The 21,485-nt window shown below is 49.8% G+C and overlaps 3 protein-coding genes across 10 annotated transcripts; 1 reads left to right on the forward strand and 2 right to left on the reverse strand.

Moving 5' to 3' along the window:
* Positions 1 to 551: 551 nt before the first annotated feature.
* On the forward strand, positions 552 to 3,953 carry MPDU1 (mannose-P-dolichol utilization defect 1). Of its 4 annotated transcripts, none has more exons than XM_015458706.3 (7): positions 552 to 665; positions 1,802 to 1,867; positions 1,977 to 2,188; positions 2,525 to 2,610; positions 2,729 to 2,847; positions 3,007 to 3,117; positions 3,251 to 3,953. In XM_015458706.3, exons 1-7 carry the CDS (start codon positions 663 to 665, stop codon positions 3,371 to 3,373), a joined length of 720 nt encoding a protein of 239 aa, XP_015314192.1. In that variant the 5' UTR covers positions 552 to 662; the 3' UTR covers positions 3,374 to 3,953.
* A 7-nt stretch (positions 3,954 to 3,960) lies between these two features.
* SOX15 (SRY-box transcription factor 15) lies at positions 3,961 to 5,768 on the reverse strand. Its single transcript, NM_001192075.2, has 2 exons — positions 4,998 to 5,768; positions 3,961 to 4,344 (listed from the first exon to the last, which is right to left on the reverse strand). The coding sequence occupies exons 1-2, from the start codon at positions 5,528 to 5,530 to the stop codon at positions 4,176 to 4,178; spliced, it is 702 nt and encodes a 233-aa protein (NP_001179004.1). The 5' UTR covers positions 5,531 to 5,768; the 3' UTR covers positions 3,961 to 4,175.
* A 1,163-nt stretch (positions 5,769 to 6,931) lies between these two features.
* FXR2 (FMR1 autosomal homolog 2) lies at positions 6,932 to 20,619 on the reverse strand. 5 transcript variants are annotated; one of them, XM_024980491.2, is made up of 17 exons: positions 20,171 to 20,619; positions 14,464 to 14,516; positions 14,027 to 14,120; positions 13,557 to 13,628; positions 13,293 to 13,441; positions 12,963 to 13,056; positions 12,381 to 12,497; positions 10,851 to 11,021; positions 10,495 to 10,573; positions 10,065 to 10,174; positions 9,749 to 9,835; positions 9,239 to 9,461; positions 8,836 to 9,033; positions 8,548 to 8,748; positions 8,357 to 8,452; positions 8,113 to 8,213; positions 6,932 to 7,026 (listed from the first exon to the last, which is right to left on the reverse strand). In XM_024980491.2, the coding sequence occupies exons 1-17, from the start codon at positions 20,249 to 20,251 to the stop codon at positions 7,021 to 7,023; spliced, it is 1,932 nt and encodes a 643-aa protein (XP_024836259.1). In that variant the 5' UTR covers positions 20,252 to 20,619; the 3' UTR covers positions 6,932 to 7,020.
* Positions 20,620 to 21,485: the final 866 nt, after the last annotated feature.

Here is a 21,485-nt window from a genome sequence, read left to right on the forward strand (position 1 = left end):
CCTGGCCCAGCGCACCCATTTGCCAAGGCCTCGGCGAACCTGAGGGAGAAGCATGGGCCTTGCGCCTAAGGTGAGCGGCCTGGCTCACACTGTCTCGCTCCCATCGGCGCCATGTCCTCTGGAGACATCGAGAGTACAGGAGGCGGAAAGCTACACCGCCCACACCCAACGCCATTTTGGAGACTCACGCCCCTTCTCTCTCAACTTCGAACAATGTAGTAAGCTGGAAGAAGACAAGATGGCGCCGAGCAGGAGGAGCGCAGAAAGGAAGGATGAATCTTACTGCGTAAACAAAGGCTCGAAAAATGAAACTGCGCAGGCGTACAGCTTTGGCACGCTTTAAAAATTCGAGCAGCAGGGAGGGAGCGCTCCAAAAACGTGGTTTCCAGGCGAGACCTATTTTACGTTAACGAAGGTGGGATGGCGTAAGGAAGAGCTGGGGCGGGAGGCGGGGCGCGGTCCTGCTTAGTGGCGGGAAGGCGGGAGGCGGAGCGCTCGGAGCGCGCGTGCGCACCGTCAGTCAATGGCGGTTTGAGGGATTGGCGGAAGTTAGCTTTGCAATATGGCGGCCGAGGTAGACGGGCCACTTAAACGGGTGCTGGTGCCGCTTCTTTTACCTGAGAAATGCTACGACCAAATTTTCGTCCAGTGGGACTTGCTTCATGGTAAGTTTTATTTGGCATCGGGTCACAGTTTTGCGCCAGCGCTCTCCGGCCGTAAAGGGGCCATGAGTGCGGACTAAGTGACGGCGCTGACTATTGCCACAGCATCCTGGGCGGAAGTCGTGTCTGAAAGGGGCGGAAGTGTCTCGGGCTCCGTAGAATTATGTCTCCATATTTGGGCAAGAGGGGAAGTCGCCAGGTTCGGAGTACTTTGCTTTAGCGACCGATGAAAGACGGAAAGACTCAAATTTTACAAAACGCAGTTTAAGATCTGATTAGATCGTTCTAACATCTAATAGATCTGTACACCTTCAGGAGCAATGCTACAAATGATTCAAAGCCTCTTATGAATCAAGGCCTTCTGTGGCACCCCCAAGGCTCCTGCCATCCTAATGGCTTTGCTCCCAGCCTCCACGTTTGCTCACGGTGTAATTTTGGACTTAATGTGTCTGGCTTCCTTTTTCTATCTACTAGGCAACGGCACAGCCAAAACCCGCCTCTGACATCAGACCTTTAGGGAAGCCTTCACAGTCCACCCCCTTCAGTTTTTTGGTACCCCTCTGTTCTCCCGGGACAGTGCTTTTTTTAGCTGCGTTCATGACCCATGATAGTCAGACTACCACTGGGGCAAACACTTTGGGGGTGGACTTCCAGGCTAGAGAAGATGTTGGTAGCTAGAACATAAAAGCGGGCCGCGAAAGTTCCTGAGTAGGGGCCAGGGACAGTGTTCGAGAATGAGCGATATAAAGGAAACCTATTCTTGGAGAGAAAAGACGTGTGGATTGCCTACTTGCTCACAGGCGGGGAATAAAGGATCAGAGGACTCTTGGGCCTTGTTCAGCTCTACACAAGGAAGCAGTGGAGAGCCTTGGAAGTCAGATGAAGGAATTTAGGTGTGATGGGCAGGGAACGGAAGAGTGGGTCAGAGGAAAGAAAAGGTAAAAGCTGTTTTGCAGTCACCTTGTCTGAACGTGATATGATTTGGAGTAGGAAGAACTAGGCCTTTTTCACCTGCCTTCAGACCACCCAAGATTTCCTTTTGTGGGTATGTCAAGATCTTAAAGCACTTAAAGCCTTTAGGCCTGCAAGTCCTGGCCTGGGTTCCAGAAGTCTCATCTCTGCTTAATTTCTCTTCTTAGTTCCCTGCCTCAAGATTCTTCTCAGCAAAGGCCTGGGACTGGGCATTGTGGCTGGCTCACTTCTGGGTATGTTTCTTATCATCTTCAATTCCTGCTGCTGGGAGGTGGGTAGAGTGCTGAGATACCATAAACTGAATGGGTTCCTTAACTAGAAGTGGGGTTAACATGCCTCCAGGTCTGCTCTGTGGCTGTTCTGCTGTGCACCCAAGGGATGTCAGCTCCTCAGCCCTGCTCTTCTCATCGTCTTTTCCCAGTAAAACTACCCCAAGTGTTTAAAATACTGGGAGCCAAGAGTGCCGAAGGATTGAGTCTTCAGTCGGTAATGCTAGAGCTAGTGGCATTGACTGGGACCATGGTCTACAGCATCACCAATAACTTTCCCTTCAGGTAAGGGGCCCTGCCCTTTATCTCCAAGGGTAAATGCTCACAACTCTAGTAGGGGTTAGAGGGAGGAGGTAAAAGGGCAGGAAGACTTAAACCTTTCTGGAACTCTAGTCATCATCTATGGTGATGATGAGAGGAGGCGAGCAACCCAAGAACACCCAGTTTCCAATCCTGAATCAACTGCATGGGGGCTGCCGGGAGGCAGGAGGTAAGGGACCAGTAGGGCTGTGGCGGATAGGGAATAATCAGAGAATTGTGTCCCCAAGATGGACAGGCTCTGGAGGCTTTCCCTGCCTCTTCCAGGCCCGTCTTTCTTCCTTCCAACTCTTGACTCTGCAGCTCTTGGGGTGAAGCCCTGTTCCTGATGCTCCAGACAATCACCATTGCCTTCTTGGTCCTGCACTACAGAGGACAGACTGTGAAAGGTGCTGAGGATAGACCCATGAGCTGGCTGCCAGCTCTCAGGAACCTTGCTGGGAAGGCAGGCTTGGGGAAGCCAGGGGACTCAGAAGTTGACACGAACTCCTTATTTCCGTCTCCCAGGTGTTGCTTTCCTAGTGTGCTACGCCTTGGTCCTTCTGGTGCTGCTTTCACCACTGACGCCCCAGGCTGTAGTCACCCTGCTCCAGGCCTCCAACATGCCTTCGGTGGTGGTGGGAAGGGTGGGTGCTGGGAACAAGGAAGAGGATGTTGGGAAGGGGGGTGGGTAAAGAGTAGAGGAGAAACCCAAAGTTTGCAGGGGGTGGGACTGAGAGAAATGACATGGGAACATGGAATGAGTTCAGATGACAGAACAAAGGGTGTCTCAACTCTTCCCTTAGCTGCTCCAGGCAGCCACCAACTACCGCAATGGGCACACGGGCCAGCTCTCAGCCATCACAGTGTTTCTGCTCTTTGGAGGGTCCCTGGCCCGAATCTTCACCTCCATTCAGGTGAGTGCACCTCCTCCCCTCTAGAGGGCACCATAACTTCACCTTACCTCTCCCTGCCGGAGGACTTCAGGCTGCCTCTTCTGGAACCCTTTCTCACTATGCTTAAGTGACCCTAGCTGTGTCTCTCACCCAGGAAACTGGAGATCCCCTCATGGCTGGAACCTTTGTAGTCTCTTCTCTCTGCAACGGCCTCATCGCTGCCCAGGTCCTCTTCTACTGGAATGCCAAGGCTCCCCACAAGAAGAAAAAGCAGTAGAGTTGAATGGGCTCCTTGAGTACATTCCATGTTTGCATTCATCCACCCAACCTTGGGGTCCTTCCCGTCTGGATCAGTTTGCTGCTGTCTTTTAACCATTCCCCGTCTTCTGCAATTGCAACTTTGATTGGCCCAGATCCTTAGGATGGGGTAGAAATTTTCAGGCTGACATTTTAACATTGTGTGCTGTCCTGTGTATATGCTCTGGAGACATTTAAACATTTGGCTGAAATTTTCTTTTAGCAGAAGTTTCTAGCTAGTTAATATATTCTGGGCAAAAGTCTTACCTGTCTTCCCCATTTCCCCACTTTCCTTCTGACCCTGAAGGACAGAGCCTGGACAGTGCAAGGGACCAGGTGCTTATGGTTTCCTTCCTCCCCCAGCCTGGCTCCTGGACCCCAGTGCTTGGGGGGGGGGGGGGGGTGGGGGGAAGGGGACAGAAGAATGACTCAGGCAGGGCCCCAGGGTGGGGTGAGGAGGTTCCTGCTCTGGCAGGTCCAGGCGGAAGGGAGTGGAGACTGCTGGTTCCTGCTACAGTAAAGGGGAACAGAGATGGAACAATAAAGACTCAGAGACATGGTTTAATTGTACAAAACTGTATTCAGCCTACCAAAAAAAAAAAAAAACTGTGGGTGTTGTTCCCCCTAGCTTTCTGGGGTTTGAGGAGTACTGCTCATCTCTGAACGGTGGTCCAACACAGTTCTAAAGAATTTGCAGCCTGGGAGTGGGGGTGGTGGTGTTCTGGGTAGAAACATAGAAAAGGAGACTGGAAACCTTTCTGGGCGGTCCACGTCTGTGAGGGTTAGAGGTGGGTTAGGGGCAAGGGGGTCCCTGAGAGGGGTGGGTTGTACAGAGGGGGAGAGCCTGGGGGTGGGTAGGGGCTGTAAGCAGTGAGTAGCTCCCCCTGGAGCCTTGGGTTACTCTGAGGGAGAGAGCACGGCGAGGGGCCCTCCGGTTTACAGTGGGAAGAGCTGCAAAGAGAAACACTATGGTTAGAAGGCATTTGCTCCCTGGATTGGAGGTGCCAAGTAGGGTCCCTGACTCGTATGTGGGGGTAGTTCTGACCAATTCTGCACAGACGGGTGGAATTAATCAGCCACCCATCCATCCCTGGCTATCTGGACCCCCCAGAGTACCAATGGTAGGGAAGGGAACCCCATGATGGCTTAGAGCTGCACCACCACCACAACCATGTCAGGGCACGCTCAAGTGCGAGCTTGCGTGCTGCGCGCCTGTTTTTCTCTTTTGGGGCGGCAGGCCAGGAAGGGGTAGAGTTGGGCTTGGCCTGTCCTTGCCCCGGGGCTGGGAGAGGAAGCCGGGTCACACGAGGGCCAGAGCGGGGGCCGGGGCGGGGGGAAGGATGGGAAACTCAAGTAACTAGAACAGAGTCACATCCAGGTTGCTGCTCTTGCGGTGTCACCACCAACAGACTCTGATGGAAGAAAGACCCTGGCTCCCCTGAAGTCTCCCACCCTTCATCGGGCACCCTCCAAATTCCTCCATGAAGTGTCCCCTACTTGGGTGGGCTCAGGACCCCTGCCAGCCAGGCTCTCTGGTATCTGCCCCCACCCAGACTCTAGGACAGGGGCACAAGTTTCTGTCATCCTGTTCCTCGGGTACTCACCCATAACTGCCAGGAAGGTAGGCTGTCGAGTAGTTGGGGGGCTGGTACCCAAAGCCTCTGCTCCCCTGGTTGGCTGCATATCCAGGCCCCCAGACTGGCCCGCCGCCAGCCACGCCGCCGCTTCCCTGGCTGAAGTGGGGCGACCCGGCGCCCGCGCTCTTGCTCTTGCGCCGGGGCCTGTACTTGTAGTCGGGGTAGTCGCGCAGGTGTCGGGCCCGGAGCCGCTTAGCCTCCTCCACAAAGGGCCGCTTCTCATCCTCACCCAGCAGCTTCCACTGCGCGCCCAGGCGCTTGGAGATCTCCGAGTTGTGCATTTTCGGGTTCTGCTGCGCCATCTGGCGGCGCTGGGCGGAGCTCCACACCATGAACGCGTTCATGGGCCGTTTGACCTTCTCCAAGGGAAGCCCCCTGGAGACAACTGGGCTCCCGGCGCCCTCCCGCTCCTGGGGGCCCGAGGACGAGGAGGTAGGGGCCGTCGGAGTGGGAGGGTCCAGGTTCCAGGCCTGGTCGTGTGAGGAACCCGGTACCGCCATGGGGGTGCCGAAGGGAAGCCTTCAGAGAGCGTTTCTACACGCCCTCTCCTCCGAAGTGAAACGTTGATCCCCAAACCCGGTATCCTAAGTGTCTTTCTAATCCGGAGTCGTTACAGAGAAACTCGTGTCCTTTATAAACCGTCCCAAATTCAGAGTCCTTATAATGGAGCCCGTACTTCCAACCAATCCGGCACTTCTGGGGAGTCCAGCGCAAAAACCGCTGCCTGGTACCCGCTCCTGTACAGGTTGGGCTCTTTCCTTGTGGCTGCGAGGTTCCCGGCGACCCAGTCTGGCGCCCCCTGCCCGCTGCCCGCTGCCCGCCAAGGGCCCGGCTTCGGTGAAGGCGGTAAACCTCTGCGATCGGGGGTCCCGCAGCTGCCAGGCAGCGTAGCCCAGGTGCCACGGCCCTCTCTCACCAGGTCTCAGCGTCTGTGGCTGGTGGGTGGGCCAGGCTGGGGAACAGCTTTTAACGACTGGCTCCTCCCCACTCCCTCCCAGCCGACCGCGCCTCCTTAAGGGCGCCAACATCCCCCTCCCTTAGGCCAACCCAGGTGTCCCGTTCTTCCCAGCCCCCCACTCTCCCCCCAGGGGACCACACCCCCTCTCCACCCAAGACCTAGAAGTCAAGCCTTCCAGCCCCAATAGCCTAAACATCTACTCCTCCCTTCTTAAGCACAGCGATTTAAAATCAATATCTTTGCACAATGGGATCAAGTAGAGGGGGATCAAGAGCCCTCAGGGTCAGAGTTGTGCTGGGAAGAAGGTGGGAACACCCAACGCACTAACCCAAACCTTTTTCTGGTGCCTACAACTCCTCAAGCCCCTGACCAGCCCGGGGGCAGAAAAGTCAGGAGGCAGGCAGGCAGGCCATTTTTGTTTCCTGAGTCATCCCAGCAGGTGCTCGGGTGGTGATACAACCCCTTGCCAGGTGAGAAAATTTAAACCCTCACTACTGTAGCCCCCAAACCTAGGTTTCTCCACATGTTTTCTCTCTAAACCTCAGAGTTCGGAGGCAGGGCACAAGGAAGCCCAGGAAGAACCAAGGCTGAGATCAGTGATATGGATGCTGGAGAGGAAGCCTGGATCCAGAGCAGAGTACCAGCAGGAATGAGGGCTTGACACCTAGGTTCCAGGGGGCTGTCTTGAGGGAACCCTGCTCCCCACGCTCCCCAAGGCCCAGCCCAAGCCCCAGGCCTCGGGTAATCGGATTAAGCAGCCTGCCTTGGCTCTCAGCTCTTAGCAGGAACAGCTCCAGCTCTGAGCAGCCCTACCTAGCCTGCTGTGACTCAGGGTATAGGAGTGGCCTAGCTCCCTCTACCAGCAAACCTGGGGGAGGGGAGAAGCAGCAAGGCACCAGCTGCTTTTCTCTAGACCAGGAGGGTACCTGGGCCTGGGGAATTCAGGAATGTCAGAAATTCCTAGACGTAGACCATCTCTGGAATGCTAGAGAAGCCAGCTGTGGTGACACAGGAAACAAGGGCCAGGGCAGGTCACTCCTATAGAAACAGATGGACCAAACTGGGCACAAGGAAGGTACAGGAACCGGAGAGCCATTTGGATTTTTTTTATTCTCTTTTTAAATACTGTACAGTGAAAAATAAATACGCCTTCTCATCCACCAGACAAGGTTGGTCTCCCCCTCCCCTGGGGGACCTTGTCACCCCCCTTCATACACACCCCTGGTTCTACTCCAAAACCTTCCCCATGCCTCCCACCCACTTATACCCTTACTATCCCCGTCTTCCACAGTGATGAGGCCCCAGAAATGGGGGGTACAGGATGGGAGGAGGGATAGCAGGGGAGCCCCCCTGAACTGTCAAATCTGGGTGGGTCAAGGAGCACCCCGCACCAACAGGCGGAGAATGGGGGTGTTCAGAGAGAGATTGGGGCATTAGAGGATAAAGGCACATCCAGTCTGATGGGGAAGGAGAGAGGCTCCCCTCACCCTGGGGGAAGGGTGGACAAGAGGGAGGGGGTAGGACCCTGTTACACACCCCTCCACTAGCTCCTGGAGGCTGGGGGGGACCCAAGCTGCTGTGCCACCCCCCTCCCCCCTAGATAAGAGCAGCTCCAGCGCAGGTCAGTCGGGCCTGTGAGGGCCATTGGTGTTGGGCAGCAAGCGAGATGGAGAAGGGAGGGATGCGGGCTGGAGGGTTTATGAAACCCCATTCACCAAACTACCCAACTCCAGGGGGGCGGAGAGCTCCCCATTCTCTGAGGGGCCCTTAGGAAGCTTGCTGACAGAGTCACCCTGAAGGGAGAGTGGGAAAGAAAATGGAGAGGAATGAAAGGAGGTCAGTAGAAATTCAGGTAATGCTATTCCCTACCACCTAAGAGCTCCAGGCATCTGGTGGGACCCAGGGGTTGGTTGCCAGTAGTCACTTTTACTGGGATCCAGAAAATATGAACCAAATGGCCCTTTCTCTTCTATACAAACTTTTCACTATTTTACATGCAGCCTAAACTCCAGCTGCATGTCTTCCTTGCAACTTCACAAGCGATTTCTTAGCGAGTTTTCATGTGCCCCCTACTCCAGAACAACACAAAAGGTAGTGGGGGTAAACTATGTCTTCCTTGCCTACCTTCTGCCCTGAAAGGGAATCCTCTGAAGGTTTAGTGCGTTCCAGGGGTGGCCGCTGGCGGCTCTGAGATTTTGCTCGGGAGATATAGTCAGCCACAGTCACTGGGGAAGACAGAGGATCAAGTTTCAGAAGGAACCCAGGTATCCAGCCCCTAGACCCTCACTGAACCCCTACCGCTAGTTTCCTCAGGATAGGAGGCATCCTGTTCTCTGAGGTAGTCTGCTGGAATCCAGTGTTAGCTCACCTGGCTGACGGTCTCCACTGATAGAGCCATCAGTCCGGTTACCACGGTTACGGCGGCGGCGGCTCCGATTACGACGCTGGGGTCTTGACTCATCTTCTGTGGAGCAGGGGAAAATGAGAACTGTGCATCAATCGCCCACCCCCTCAATTCTTTCCCAGCTGTAGCCTTTCACACCCTCACACACCCCTTACCCAGGCCATTCTCTGTCATGCCGGGCCCGTCGGATTCCAGGCCTCCGTCCATGACAGTCCTATCCTCATCTGTGCGGCGGCGGCGCGAGCGGCGGCGTCTGGCGCTTGCTGGGGGGGGTTCCCCCGGCTCTGAATCAACTGGGGGCTCTGGTTCGGATGTGTCCAGTAGGCTGTAGGGATTACTGTCTGGGTCTTTCAGCACTGGTTGGAGGAAGAAGGAGTTGGGAGTCAGGTGTCCACCATCTTTCTTTTTGGCCCACATTCATGAGCCCAGCTGTCTGCTTCTACCTGAGCTAATCGATGAAGAGTTGTATCTTGAGGTGGGCCGGGGGGCAGGTGGGGGTCCCCTACCCCGGCCTCCTATAGGACGCCTCCGGCTTTCTTCCCCCCGGGTCGGGGGATCCCGGTCGCCAGGCCCAGCTCGGGGGGGCTCCTCCCTCTTCTCTGACTCCGTCTCAGAAGCTGTGGATAGGTCTGAGTTGGGGCCTGAAGAACATAGTGGCGTTCAAACAGGGTCCCTCACCCTATCCCAGGATCCATCCCCACCCCCAAGCTGGAAAATTCTCCCTCACTCCTTAGTCCCTTAGCCAATCACTTCATCTTCTCAATCACCCTTTCCTCAAGCTTCCACCCAGGCCTCTGACTCCCACAGCCCACCACTGCTCACCCCCTACTCGCATAGCTGTCTCACCATAGGCAGGACCGCCTGTCCTCCGGCCCCGGCCCCGGCCCCCATAGCTGCCCCCATAGGTTCGTGTGGTATGAAGGGAAGAGGAGGAGCTCTCATCAGTGGTATATCCAGCCTTGTCACTGCTGCCGCTGCCCCGCCCACTTCCAGGAGGCCGAAAGCCCAGCCCAATCTGCCGAAGCTGCTCATCAATCTGCAGCCTCTCCAAGCGGAGCTGCTCCACCTCCTGGTTGGGTAGAAGATGGAGAAAAACAAGGAAGAAGTGTAAGATCAGTAGTCTCTCTTCACACTTCTCTGCCCCAACTGTCCGTAGGGACCTGAACTCTCAGGAACACAAGGCTTAAAACAGGGAAAATGATGGGTTCCAACTCCACAGCCCCAATTTTCCACCTAACAGTTTCTGTTCTACTCAGAGACACAAACTGGAAACCACCACTTTTAACTCCATCCAGCATGCTCCTCAGACCCCTGTACACGTGGGTTTTTCCTCTCCCAGGCTCCTGGCTTGGGTACCTGCAGGTAGGAGAGGTGATATTCCAGCAGAGCCTGAGCATTGCTGATGTTTTCTCGGGTGCCAACAAATATGAAAGGAACCATGCCCTGGAGAGCAAAGGACACAGGGATTAGAAACAGACTCAAATCAAGTATTAAGTCCACCTTGTCTTCTAGAGAAGCCTACACAAAAAGGATCTTTCTGGGCTCTCCATCTACTAGGAAAAACCAAAGTTCCCATGAACCATCCCCTAGAAATCCCAGCCCTCAAGAGAATGGCTTGGAGAACAATCACATCTACTCTGGAAACCAATCTCTAGGTGTAGTTGCCCCATACCTCTTCCCTGGGGTTCTTCTTATCATTATCACCTTCAACTCGAACCCTCACCACACCAGATTTATCCACAATCTCCTGGATCACTTTCCCATTCTTTCCAATCACTTTGCCTGAATAGGTAAAGGAGGAGTTAGGCTTTTTTTTTTTAAAGGAAAGAAAAAAGAGCAAAAACAGACAAGTTTTCCAGCTTGTATAAAAGAATTCTGTTTAATGAATCTCCTGCTTCTAGGCTTCTAGTGTGTTTTCACAGGACAGAACACCACAATCCCTAGAAATCAGTTCTCCCATTTTTGTCACTCCAACTACAGACTGTTTGGTCTGTCCTCGTGAAAAGAAGTTCACCGGGAGGTGCGAAGCCAGAATCATTTTAGAGCATCTCACATCTGGCCCCCAACATGTTCTCTTATATACATACACAACCCTAACTCACCAACCAGGTTCCTGGGCACTTGCACGGAGTCCTCAGAAAACTCAAGATAGCTCCGGGCCTGTCGGCATGCTTCAGGAGTCTAAGAGAAGAATGGGGAGTTATTAATAAAACAGAGGACCTGGATCTCAAACAGTGATCTTCCTGCCACTCTCTGTCTTTGGGAAAATGTGCTGCCGCCAAAGTCTAGGAGGGAGGAAGCAACTATACTCCAGTTAAAGAAAAAAAAAAAAAAGGTTATGCACATTATTAAAAAAAAAGGGGGGGTAGTGAAGTGAATACGACAGGCTTCCTTTCTATTTCACACACTCTTCTTTCTATCCCCGCAGGGACTTAGATGACAGGTATCTTTTGCTGACCTCCCCATAGATTCGGAAAGTGCAGGTCTCTTCACCCAATTCAATGGCAGTCACCCCAGGTACTTTTCGGGCCTGCTGGATGTTGGCACCATGAGTCCCAATTGCTAGTCCCATCAGGTCCTCTCGCACTGTGAACTCCTCTTGGAAAGCTGCCGCTAGCTGCTTACTTGTCTGAAAGAAAAAAAGACACTGACCTATAGGAATCATGGTAAAATTTCAGACATCTGTCCTGGGAATCTGACGCTTTGCATAACTTCAATAAGAAAAGACTGTGAAAGAAAGCCAGAACTATCTGGAAGTCCACTGACCACCAGGACCTGTGTGGAGAATTTAGGAATGCTTCATTCCATTCCTACCTTCTCAGTACCAATGGCTTGGTGGGCAGGGGAGGTAATGATGGCAGGGTTTGGGCCAGGAGCCATCAAAGTTCTGGATTTGGCTCCAACACTATCTGGTTGTATAATCCCAAACACAACATACTCTCTGTGCCTCTGTTGTTATCCACTAAATGATTACACCTGACCTCTGTTCCATTATCCACTAAATGATTACACTTGACCTGCACCATTCCCAGACTAACAAGAGGATTAAATAAGACTGGTGTTTAGAAAGGACTTTTCACATGGTAAATGCAAGTGTAAGGAATATTTACCTTATCCAAAACAATACAAATTCCCAAAATAAAACCCAACAAGTTGAGGAGAAAGCAAGAGGTTAAGAAAAGCATAAAAAGAGGCTATGACACACCATGCTACCACTTCGTTTCTCAACCAGTCCTCAGAGGGAGGCATGAGTACAAGGGCAGGCAAAGGGAATGGCTCTGGCAGCACCCTGAGGAGCATCCCTGGAGAAGTACAGAGTACCATGGGCCAGAATTTGCACAGGCTCCCATAAAGATCACTTGAATAAAAGGAAATGGATGTTCAAATAACACATACACATGTGCACCTCATTTAGGACAGTATAATTCCTAAGGGAATCTGACCATCATAAGATGTCAGAATTCAAAAAGACCTTGTATAAACACTCTCCTTCAACTACCTCATTGTCACAGATAAGGAAGAGAAAACTCACTGGAATCAAATTATTTGCCAAAGGTCAATTATTTGACGAAGCAAGCCAGGATTGATTCCAAGACCAGGGATCTTTTCCAGTGTACAAATGGCTCTCACAAAGTGGTTTGGTTCTCAGAGGTAATTTGGGGGCACCCAGTGGAGGTAAGACCCACACCCTCTTCCACTTTTAGACAGACTTGTTCTGATTCATCTGTCTTATGCATTGTGCTTTCAAGTAAAATTTCACTTGGTCACAGGGTCCGGTAGCTTTAAAAAAAAAAAAAAAAAACCTTCACACTAAAAACATGATGGAGCTCTGCCATCCGGAGGAATTTGAGATGAAATAGCAGACCGAGGTTTAATGGCCCAGAAAGACCTTAACCTCTGTTCTATAAACATAACAGTATGAGTGGAGGATGAGGTGGGAGGAAGACAGCAATACCATTCAGCAGTAAAAAGTGGAGCCCAAACTTACCTCGAGGTGCTTGGTAGCTTCTTCATTGCGCGACATGAGCAGCAGTTTGGTGCGCAGGCTTCGAAAATGCATATCACCCAGCAGGGATGCTCGCTTCACAGGGGCTTCCGTGGTTGACTGGAAAGAAACCAACAAAAAAGTCACTAAAAACTGCCTATGTTTTAGAGGAGAGTTAGGAACTGGGAATCAGGACACCTGAATCTCTGGAAAAGGGCAGGAGTTTAAGAAACAAATTTGAGGAAGAGAAAATCATTGTTGGTCTCACAAGGGCCTACTATCTGGGTGCCTATGGGAACTGATTTTACGTGGCAAGCACAAGTGAGATTCATACTGTTCCTGAGAGTCCAAATATGCAAGAAGGGTCCTTGACCCAAACTGCAATATGATGGTCAGGTTGAAAAAAAATTAAGGTCATACATGAGAAAGACTAAGGAATGGTAGGGCTAACCTGGGTCCACAGGAGTCAGGAGCAATAAAGTCCTCTCTGACAAATAAATATAAGCACACTTTAGCTCTTCCCTTCTTGCAAAAGAGTTAAAAGGGGAGAAGGGCTTAGGTGAAGTTCAGGCAAAATAAACTCACCAGGATGAAGAGCTCACTATTTGTGATGTTGAGAAAGATGCAGTTTGCTCCCAACGCTTTCTTGAACTCTTTATGGACGTTTTCATTGGAGCAGCTGCAGAGAAAAGAGAACAGTGCTCAGTGGGCAGAGTATAGAGTATAGCTGAACATTCAGGGGAGAGAGGGGGACTGCAGTTAAAGAACAGAGATGAGGAAACAGAACTGGGAGCAGAGAGGACTCTAGAGGGCCAAGGGAACACAAAACACACTGGGAGCAGGGCCTGGGAGAAACGTGTGCAGAGATGAGGACCATAAAGGGGGTCCCCCACACCCAACATCCCAAACACTCACGCCTCTCTCAGATCCTCAGGCACAGCCATGGTAACCTTGAAGAAGCTGCCTTTGGTTGCAAGGGGATTGGGATTAACTGGCCGAAGCCGTTCCAGGGTGACAATCTCATTGTAAGTGGCATCGCAGGCAGCATATTCAATAACATAGAACTGGCAGAAGGAAAGAAAGAAGAAGGTGTGGATAACATGAGCTTCTATCTCCCACCTTTCTCTGACAAAAATGTTTCAGCAGTTCCCCCAAAGACCTTGACAATCAGTCACTCACATCTCCCTTCATCATCCGCACCCGGGCCAGCCACCAGCCACAAGGCTCTTGCTCATTGGCTCGAGAATAAACCTGAAGAGAAGTTGAAAATAAAAGAGATCTTGAGGCCCATCTAAAACCATCAAGAATAGAATGAGCATTAAGACACTTGGGAGGCATCCTAGACCAAGATGAAGGAAATTAGAGGAAGGAGCTGCTAGTTAAAATCAGAGGACACTGGAGTTCAGATGCTGTTATCGTAAATGGAAGAAAAGTGGATCCCCTGAAACTGGGAAGCTCCCTAAAGGCTTGATTGATCACAATGGTGATGGACAGAAAACTGTTGCACTTCACTCCTCCACAGACTGCCTAGCTGGATGGAGGGAGAGTGAAACAAGCAGTAAGGAGCCTATGATACCTGTATCAGGGTAAGGGAGATGCAGAATCCTGGGAAAAGTGATGTTTAGAAAAGGTGGACTTCAGGCCCTTACCTCCACTTCATCCCCTTCTGTGATCTCCTTGTTATAGTCAGCTGGAGGTGGTAGCCGGACATCCCCAAAAGGAATCTGTCTCTCACTCTGCCAGCTGCAAGGGAAACAGTGATATGATAGCTATTCAGGCTACTGTGGTTGCCTGTTTCTTCAGAAAAAGGTAACTTCCTCCACTGGACATTTTCCACCTTCCCTGGTGATTAGAAGCTAAATTCCAGGCTCTGCTCCATACCAGTGTCTTCCATCTCTTGCTAGAACCTAAATACTGAGTCAAGTGCCCCTACCAGCACCATTTCCTCTCCTAGGATCCATACAAGTCGCCCACCCAAACCCCTGGCTCTCGCCCACCTATTACATGCCTCATGGGACTCAGTCGCCCCTTCTCCACTCTCCTTCTAGGACCTAGTATGCTGGATTCTCTATTCCCAAGGTCTTACTTGTTTTCAAAGAAGATGGTGACAGAGTCTTCATGGACATCCTTCACAAAGCCCTAGAATGGATTTTAGAACCAAGTGAAAAGACAAAAAAAAAAAAAAAGACAATTAACCACCACCTCAGCCATTAGAGGAACAGACACCTTTGCAGCATCTTATACTAAAGGTTGGGCTTCTCCGGTGGCTCAGTGGTAGAGAATCCGCCTGCCAAGCAGGAGATGTGGGTTCGATCCCTGGGTGGGGAAGATCCCCACAAGGAGGAAATGGCAACCCACTCCAATGTTCTTGCTTGGAAAATGCCATGGACAGAGCCTGGGGGGCTACATACACTCCATGGGGTTGCAAACAGTTGGACCCAACTCAGCAACTAAACAACAAAACTAGGGTTTTTTTCTGGCCGCACCACACGGCCGGTGAAACAGTTCCCCGATCAAGGACTGAACCGAAAGCCATGGCAGTGAAAGCCCAAATCCTAACCACTAAGCCACAAGGAAATCCGCCCCCCTTTTTTTTTCTTTTGTAAAACTAGTTTTAGATGGGAACACACGCAATCTAAAAACCTGGCTAGGGAAAGCTGCACTGGGGAAAGAATACAAATGGTGAGGTAGCAAGAAAAGAAATAATACTGGCATGGACAGAGATGTTACAAAATCCAGAAATAAGATGAGACAGAAATTAAGTAGAAGTGGTCTCCTATGGCTCCCACAGGGGCCTCCCTATCTGTCTGCCTCCTGCTGTACTTAGCAGCTTGCCAGAGTTCAATTAAAATACCAACAACATTCAGCAAAGCTAAGAATATCCCATGAGACAGTGTGAAGCTGTCCTGGAACACCTAGAGGACATCAGGATCTGCCAAGAAAGGGTCTAGCTCCTAACCCAGCAAGAGACCTGAGCAAACTTGCTGCTTTGATGCCTAGGCCATACAAAAATAATCAGAACACTGGAGAAGTTGAAAATCCAAAAACAACCTACAGAAAGAAAAATTAGGATTTAAAAGACATGAGGGAATTCCCTGGTGGTCCAGTAGTTAGGACTTTCACAGCTGTGGACCAGGGTTCAATCCCTGGTAGGGAACTACAATCCTACAAGTCTTGTGGTACGGCCAAATAAATAAAGATTTAAGATTTTTTAATGCTAGACTATGACACTGCTAAGAATTTGAAAGGGTAATAAAATTTGTAGAAGACCCCAAACTTGAGATCTTGACAAGGAACAGCAACAGGAATGACTGAATAGCTGGACTACCTATTTTCTCTGTTTTTTTTGGACCAAGGCAGTGAAAGGGCTAAGTCTAAACCGCTGGACCGCCAAGGAATTTCCTACTTCCTATTTTCTCTGTCTTCACCGAGGAAGCCAAAGCTATGAGTTCAATCCTATGCTCCCAGTTTTCCTACCTTTTCTATTTTTCAAATACTCAAAATTAGGGATTGCTAATTTTGATAAAGTCCAATTTATCAATTTGCTCTTTTGGTTTCATATCTAAGAAATCTTCACCTAATCCAAGACCACAGAAGTTTTCTCCTATGTCCTTGTCTAGAAGTTCTATGGTTTTTATTTTACATTTAGGTCTATGATCCATTTTGAGTTAAATTTTTTAATATGGTGCCAGATATGATTAAAGTTCATTTTTAACGTATGGATATGCAGTTCTTTAAATACCATTTGTTGAAAGACTGTATTTTTTCCAGTAACTGCCTTTACATGTCTGTCAAAAATCAGAAAATTCAAACTAATGTATAATGACAGAAAGCACGTTAGTGGAAGACTTTTGGGAATGACAGAAATTGTGGTGATGGTTCATTTTATATATATGTCAAAACTTAAATTGTATGCTTTCAATTTATATGCTTCATTGTATGTCAATTATGCCTCATTAAAGCTTTAAAAAAAATTAGGGGTTTCAAAAAGCATATATATATAAGAACTATTCCTAAGGTTTGCAGATAGGAACAAAACATGGGCTTAGGAGAGAAAACACCAAAAATGCACACCTGTGTCACTCCCACCTCAGGGAGAACTGTTCAATCATAAACACTTAATTCACTGTTCCTTCCTTAAATCTAAACCTAAAATTTCCCTCTTGATATGAGCCATCTTCCTCTTCTTTTGAGAAAGGATCTCATTATGGAGTCTTACTACTGCCCAGGACTCCTGGTCCTGCCTAGCCTTACATACCCATGCTTTAGCTTTCTCTGCCATTCCCTTCCTCCGAAACGTTTTTCCCACTCTTCATTCAGCTCCACCAATGCTCACTCTTCCTCTTCTCCACTCACAACTGACGCACTTTTACTTTTCACTGTTTGCCCAAGTTCCTCTTCTCTTTTGGGTTCTTCCCTTTAACTCCTCTCCCACCCCCCACCCCCCGCCACTTCTTTTTTCCTTAGCTCTTTTAAGTGTCCTCATCCCCTCCTCCCACAATAACTATTATATCTCTTCCCTCTCTTTTCTTCCTTTATAAGGGTCTGTCTGGATTTCTCTAAAAATTTCATCCAGCCTCTGCAGCTGACTTTATCCAAAATGTCTATCTTTAAGCTTTAGAAACAGTTAATAAAGAAAAAGTTAGCTATTTTCAAAACATTTCTGGGATGAGATAAAACACTGTGGAAAAGACAGAAGAGAGTCACTTGCCTGCCTTTTTTGTGAAGAGATTCCCCACTCCTAGATATAATCATTCACAAAAAATGCACTTTTCCCTCACATTACTCAGCAGTTCAGCAAAACATCACTCATTCTTATACTTCTAAGGTCTTTTTTTGGTCAAAGATTCTCCAAAACAAGCTTTCTCCTCAATTCATATTCCAATTCACTCTCTGCTCCTTAATTCCACTCATATTATCCCAGTTTTTTCCTTCATAGATACCAGTGGTAGAAAGTGAGTTCCTCGTTCTGCTCAGTCCATGCTCCCTGAGAAGATAAGCAAGGGAGGGCAAGAGCAGTTGAGTGAATCTCTAGAAGGCTACCTAGATTCAAAGGATGACTCAATTCAATAGTCATGGCAAATGGGCTTTGGCTTATAGGTGGATGCTGTATCCTTAACAAAGGAGTAGGTATTGGGATATCCAGGTAAGGTCTGGAAAGTTGGATGGCCGTGCCCTGGAAGATGAACAGGTATTTCACTTGGGAGAGTACACCTTAAGGAATGATGTACATTAAGTTCTGACAGAAAAGGAAGAGTTGATGGGATAGCTACAAGATAACTTCTGATATTTTCAGTTCTAGCCTGTAAGAAGAAAAACAACAGGACCCAATTCTGAGAGAGACGAAAGGAACCACCCCAGATTTATAGTTCTAGAAGCAATGTAAACACTCCTTGAACAACACTGAAGTCTGCTGAGTCATGAATATTAAATCAGCAGCAAGGTCAGATTCGTTAAGTATATGGCACTGAAAGTTGAAGAAAGATTACTGAATTTAAGGATGTTTTTGTTATTCAAATGAGACAAGGAGCAGAAAATGCTAAAGTGGCCAAAATACAAACTCCATATTACCTGGCTTTTAGCTGAACCCCAAACTCTATTCTCTGATTCAAAGCATCCTATCTTTAACTCACTGAATCAAGTCTATCACTGCCATATAGCCCACAGGAGAAAAGGGAAAGATTCAGAGACAGACTTTCTACTGGACACTTATATGTGGAAAGGGAAACATGCCGCTTCCCAGCAGTCTCACACAGTTAATTCGAACTGGATACTGATCTTTCCCATGCTTCCTGGAATAAAAGCAAACATTATATCTTGATCTCAGACTCAATTTAAGACGCACTTTCTTGGGGCTGGGAAGGACCCTGATGAAGGACAGGATACTGTGGGAAATGAGGTTAAAATCTTATGAGAAAGGGTATTTCAACAAAGGTAATGCAAGCTTGAGGGGAAAGGATATAAGAGACAAATGTACTCTATCAGAATCAGAAAGGAACTAAGAGACTTTGCCAAAGAAAACAAATGCTATGGAGGCATGCTAGAGAAAAAAGTCCCATGAGTTAGGAAAGTATGTAGAAAAAGAATGAAAGAAGGGGTAAGTTGGGAGCTTCCTTCTTCCCTGTTAGCTGGGTCATGGGAATAGGTAGTTTTGGGGGATTATGCAGAAATACTAGGATAAAAAGCCACAGACTTAAATTGAGAAATTAAGACAGATGTGGGTACCCATAGACACTGAAGAATATAAAGAAATCTGGTGAGGGGAAGTCAGGCAGGAATGAATAGGCATTTAGAGTGGGTCAAAAATGACTACATTGAACTTATCAATTAAAGCTGGGGCAGAAACCTACTCCAAGGGCTAATGTGAGACCCTTTCCAGTTACAGCAAGATATGACTTCACATGGAAGGAGTTGGAAAAAGTCATTTCCCAGGTACGAAGGCGGAGAGGTCTACTATGGGAGGAAAGGCTTGAGGGGAAGTGGAGGAAAGGGGGCTCTTGTCCTCACAAATAATGGATGAGAAGGTAACTGTTCCTGCTCCTCAGGGCAAAATGAGAGAACAAGACAGGAAGCACGAAAGTCTCTGAGACAATCCCAGGCATAAAGTACAAAGCGGTTCAAAATAACAACATAACAACAGTGGCATAAAGAAAAATTCCTGAGAGGCAAGACTGGTCTCCCTCTAGCTTAATATAAATGAAGGGGGAAAAAAGTGTCCTAAAAAATAGATTCAGGGGACTTCCCTGGCAGTCCAGTGCGTAAGACTCTGCATTCCCAATGCAGGAGGCATGGGTTTGATCCCTGGTTGAGGAACTAAGATCCTGAATGCTGCACAGCCAAATAAATAAATATTAAAAATGTAAAGCCAGTCCTCTTCTCCTTAAAAAAAAAAAAAAGAATAAATAGACTATTGGGTTTCCGAATTGGGCAAGTTGACCAAAAGTCTTCTAGAAGTGGAAATCCTTAAGAAAAAAATAAAACTGAAGGAATCCTCATGATATCTCGTTTTAGATGGAGAGTACGAGTATGAAGCTTACACTCCTCAAAATGAAGAAACTATATGAATGATCTAAATGTATGAGGTCAAAGTGAGATGACAAATACAAAACCATCCTCCGGTGTAAGAGCAGACCAACTAGTCTTGGAAATAAAGGGGTGGGGTGAGAGAGACTTGTGAAAAGATGCCACCTTATGGCTAGGAGGCAACTAGACTGATACAGCCCAGAGTTCCTGAGGTCAAAGATACTAAATGTCATAAACAGCTTCTGACCGTTTCTCCTTGGGGTGGGAACAGAAATATAAGATGAAAGTGGAGTGAGTCTTCCAGAGCCAGTAGGCAGAGGCCTCTCCGAGGAAGATGAAAGGATCTAATATGGGACGGCCTTCCCAAGGGGGTAATAGGGCAGAATAAAGAGAATTCTCCATGTGCTTGGACTGTGGGGAAGAGGTGATTAAGATCCAAGGTATGCCTTCTATTAGGAGAGGAAAAGTCAACGAGACGCTGGGGTAAATGGGGTCTCTCCTGGGGGCTGCGGGGGCGCTGATCCAAGCACAATAATGCCCTGATGTTCATTCCCAGAGATGCGGGTAAAAGCAGGTGTAACAGAGGGGCCCAAAAATAAGAAGGGGTTAACTTCCAGAGGTCTCCCCCAAAGAGGACCGCGGGTGGGATCGTGGGTCCAAGATTCTAAGGGTCAGGGCTAGCTCAGAACCTCGATCCCACCCCACTCTTCCCCGTTCTGGCTGGAGGGAGGGGGGTGAAGACCGCGTCCCTGGCCGGCGCGCCGCCTCACCTTGTAGAAGGCCCCGTTGGAGCCGCGCACCTCGACGGGCAGTCCCGGCTCCACATCCCCCCCCGAAGCCAGGCCGCCCATGGCGCCGCCACCGCCTCCGACTCCCCCGGCGGCGGCTGCAGCAGCGCTCTGAGTACGGGCCGGGCCAGGTCCCCGGCGTCTCCCCGGAGGAGGAGCTGGAGGGGGAGCCGCGGGGGGCGGGAGCCGGGCCGGCCCCACGGCGGCCCTGCCACAGCCAACGAGCAGGGGGCCGGGGCCGGGCCGCTCCCCGTCCGCCGCCGCCGCCTTGGTCTCCGCCACCGTGAGGAAAACGGCCGCCGCCGCCGCTGCCTTCGTCACCTCAGCTTCCGCCCGCCGCCGCCCCCGCTGCAGCCTCAGTCCCGGGACCCACTGCTGCCGCTGCCTCTACACGGCCTCCTCCTCCCTCTGCCGCCGCCGCCACCTACTGCGCAGACGCACCGGGCACCCGCCCGCCGCGCGCGGGCCCCGAGGGCCACGGCGCACGCGTCAAGGCTGGCGACCCAGCTCTCGCTGGCCAGCGCATCAGGGCTTCCACACTCCTCTTCCCTCTCTCACGCCCCCTCCTGGTCGCTGATTTACGCTTGCGCAGAACCAAACTGATTCCCTTTCTTCGCCACCCAACCATTCCACCGCCCCGTCTCTTCCTTTCCCCGCCCCACAACACAGAGAGCTAACCAATCATGGGGAGGGAGGGGCCGAGCTCACTCAATCGGATTGGGCTTCTGATGCTCCTTGGTCAGACCACACCCACTTCACCGCTGTGCGCTCCACCAGGCTTGGAGAAGTTAGGGACGGGCATGCGCCTGAATGATTGCTTGGTCACTTTCTCCACCTTTGTCTTTTTTGGTGCGCACGCTCCGGGGGAAAAAAAAAGGAGGAGTCGAAAAGCAAAAATGGGCCTAGTGCGCGTGCGCTGGGCCTTACAGTCCACATGCCGATATGGACTCTTCAGTGTTTCTGTTTCTGCGCGTTAAGATTTAAATTAAGAGTCACCTTCTTGCCTTGAGAAGATTCTGATCCTGCATATGATGAAAGGTTAAAGAAAGATTTCAAGACACTACCGAAAGGCAAATGCAATTTGGCACAAGATTGATATCTAAATGCTGAGAGATTTCAAAATGGGAAAAATTGTTACTGAGAAAGGATAGTTGAGAGGAAACTTAGGGATTCATAAACTAAGTAAGAAATTTAAGTAGAAGTGAATAAAATAGCCAAGAAATTAGGATCCTGTGTGTGCAGCTAATCATTTAGCAAATATTTATTTGGCCCTCACTGTGTTCCAATTGGAGAAGGC

This window comes from Bos taurus, chromosome 19 (assembly GCF_002263795.3).
Source record: "Bos taurus isolate L1 Dominette 01449 registration number 42190680 breed Hereford chromosome 19, ARS-UCD2.0, whole genome shotgun sequence".
NCBI classification, from domain to species: domain Eukaryota; kingdom Metazoa; phylum Chordata; class Mammalia; order Artiodactyla; family Bovidae; genus Bos; species Bos taurus.

What these genes read in the sequence shown, in the direction of transcription:
- SOX15 (NM_001192075.2), bottom strand. Translation starts at nt 5,530, where the DNA reads ATGGCGGTACCGGGTTCCTCACACGACCAGGCCTGGAACCTGGACCCT. An exon ending in TACCTTCCTGGCAGTTATGG is followed by an intron (nt 4,345 to 4,997) that starts GTGAGTACCCGA and finishes TTCTCTTTGCAG; the next exon opens with CTCTTCCCACTGTAAACCGG.
- FXR2 (XM_024980486.2), bottom strand. Translation starts at nt 20,251, where the DNA reads ATGGGCGGCCTGGCTTCGGGGGGGGATGTGGAGCCGGGACTGCCCGTC. An exon ending in AAGCTACCAAGCACCTCGAG is followed by an intron (nt 11,022 to 12,380) that starts GTAAGTTTGGGC and finishes TTTTTCTTTCAG; the next exon opens with ACAAGTAAGCAGCTAGCGGC. An exon ending in ATCACCTCTCCTACCTGCAG is followed by an intron (nt 9,462 to 9,748) that starts GTACCCAAGCCA and finishes CTACCCAACCAG; the next exon opens with GAGGTGGAGCAGCTCCGCTT.
- MPDU1 (XM_005220321.5), top strand. Translation starts at nt 563, where the DNA reads ATGGCGGCCGAGGTAGACGGGCCACTTAAACGGGTGCTGGTGCCGCTT. An exon ending in CCAGTGGGACTTGCTTCATG is followed by an intron (nt 666 to 1,801) that starts GTAAGTTTTATT and finishes TTCTCTTCTTAG; the next exon opens with TTCCCTGCCTCAAGATTCTT. An exon ending in ACCAATAACTTTCCCTTCAG is followed by an intron (nt 2,189 to 2,728) that starts GTAAGGGGCCCT and finishes TCCGTCTCCCAG; the next exon opens with GTGTTGCTTTCCTAGTGTGC.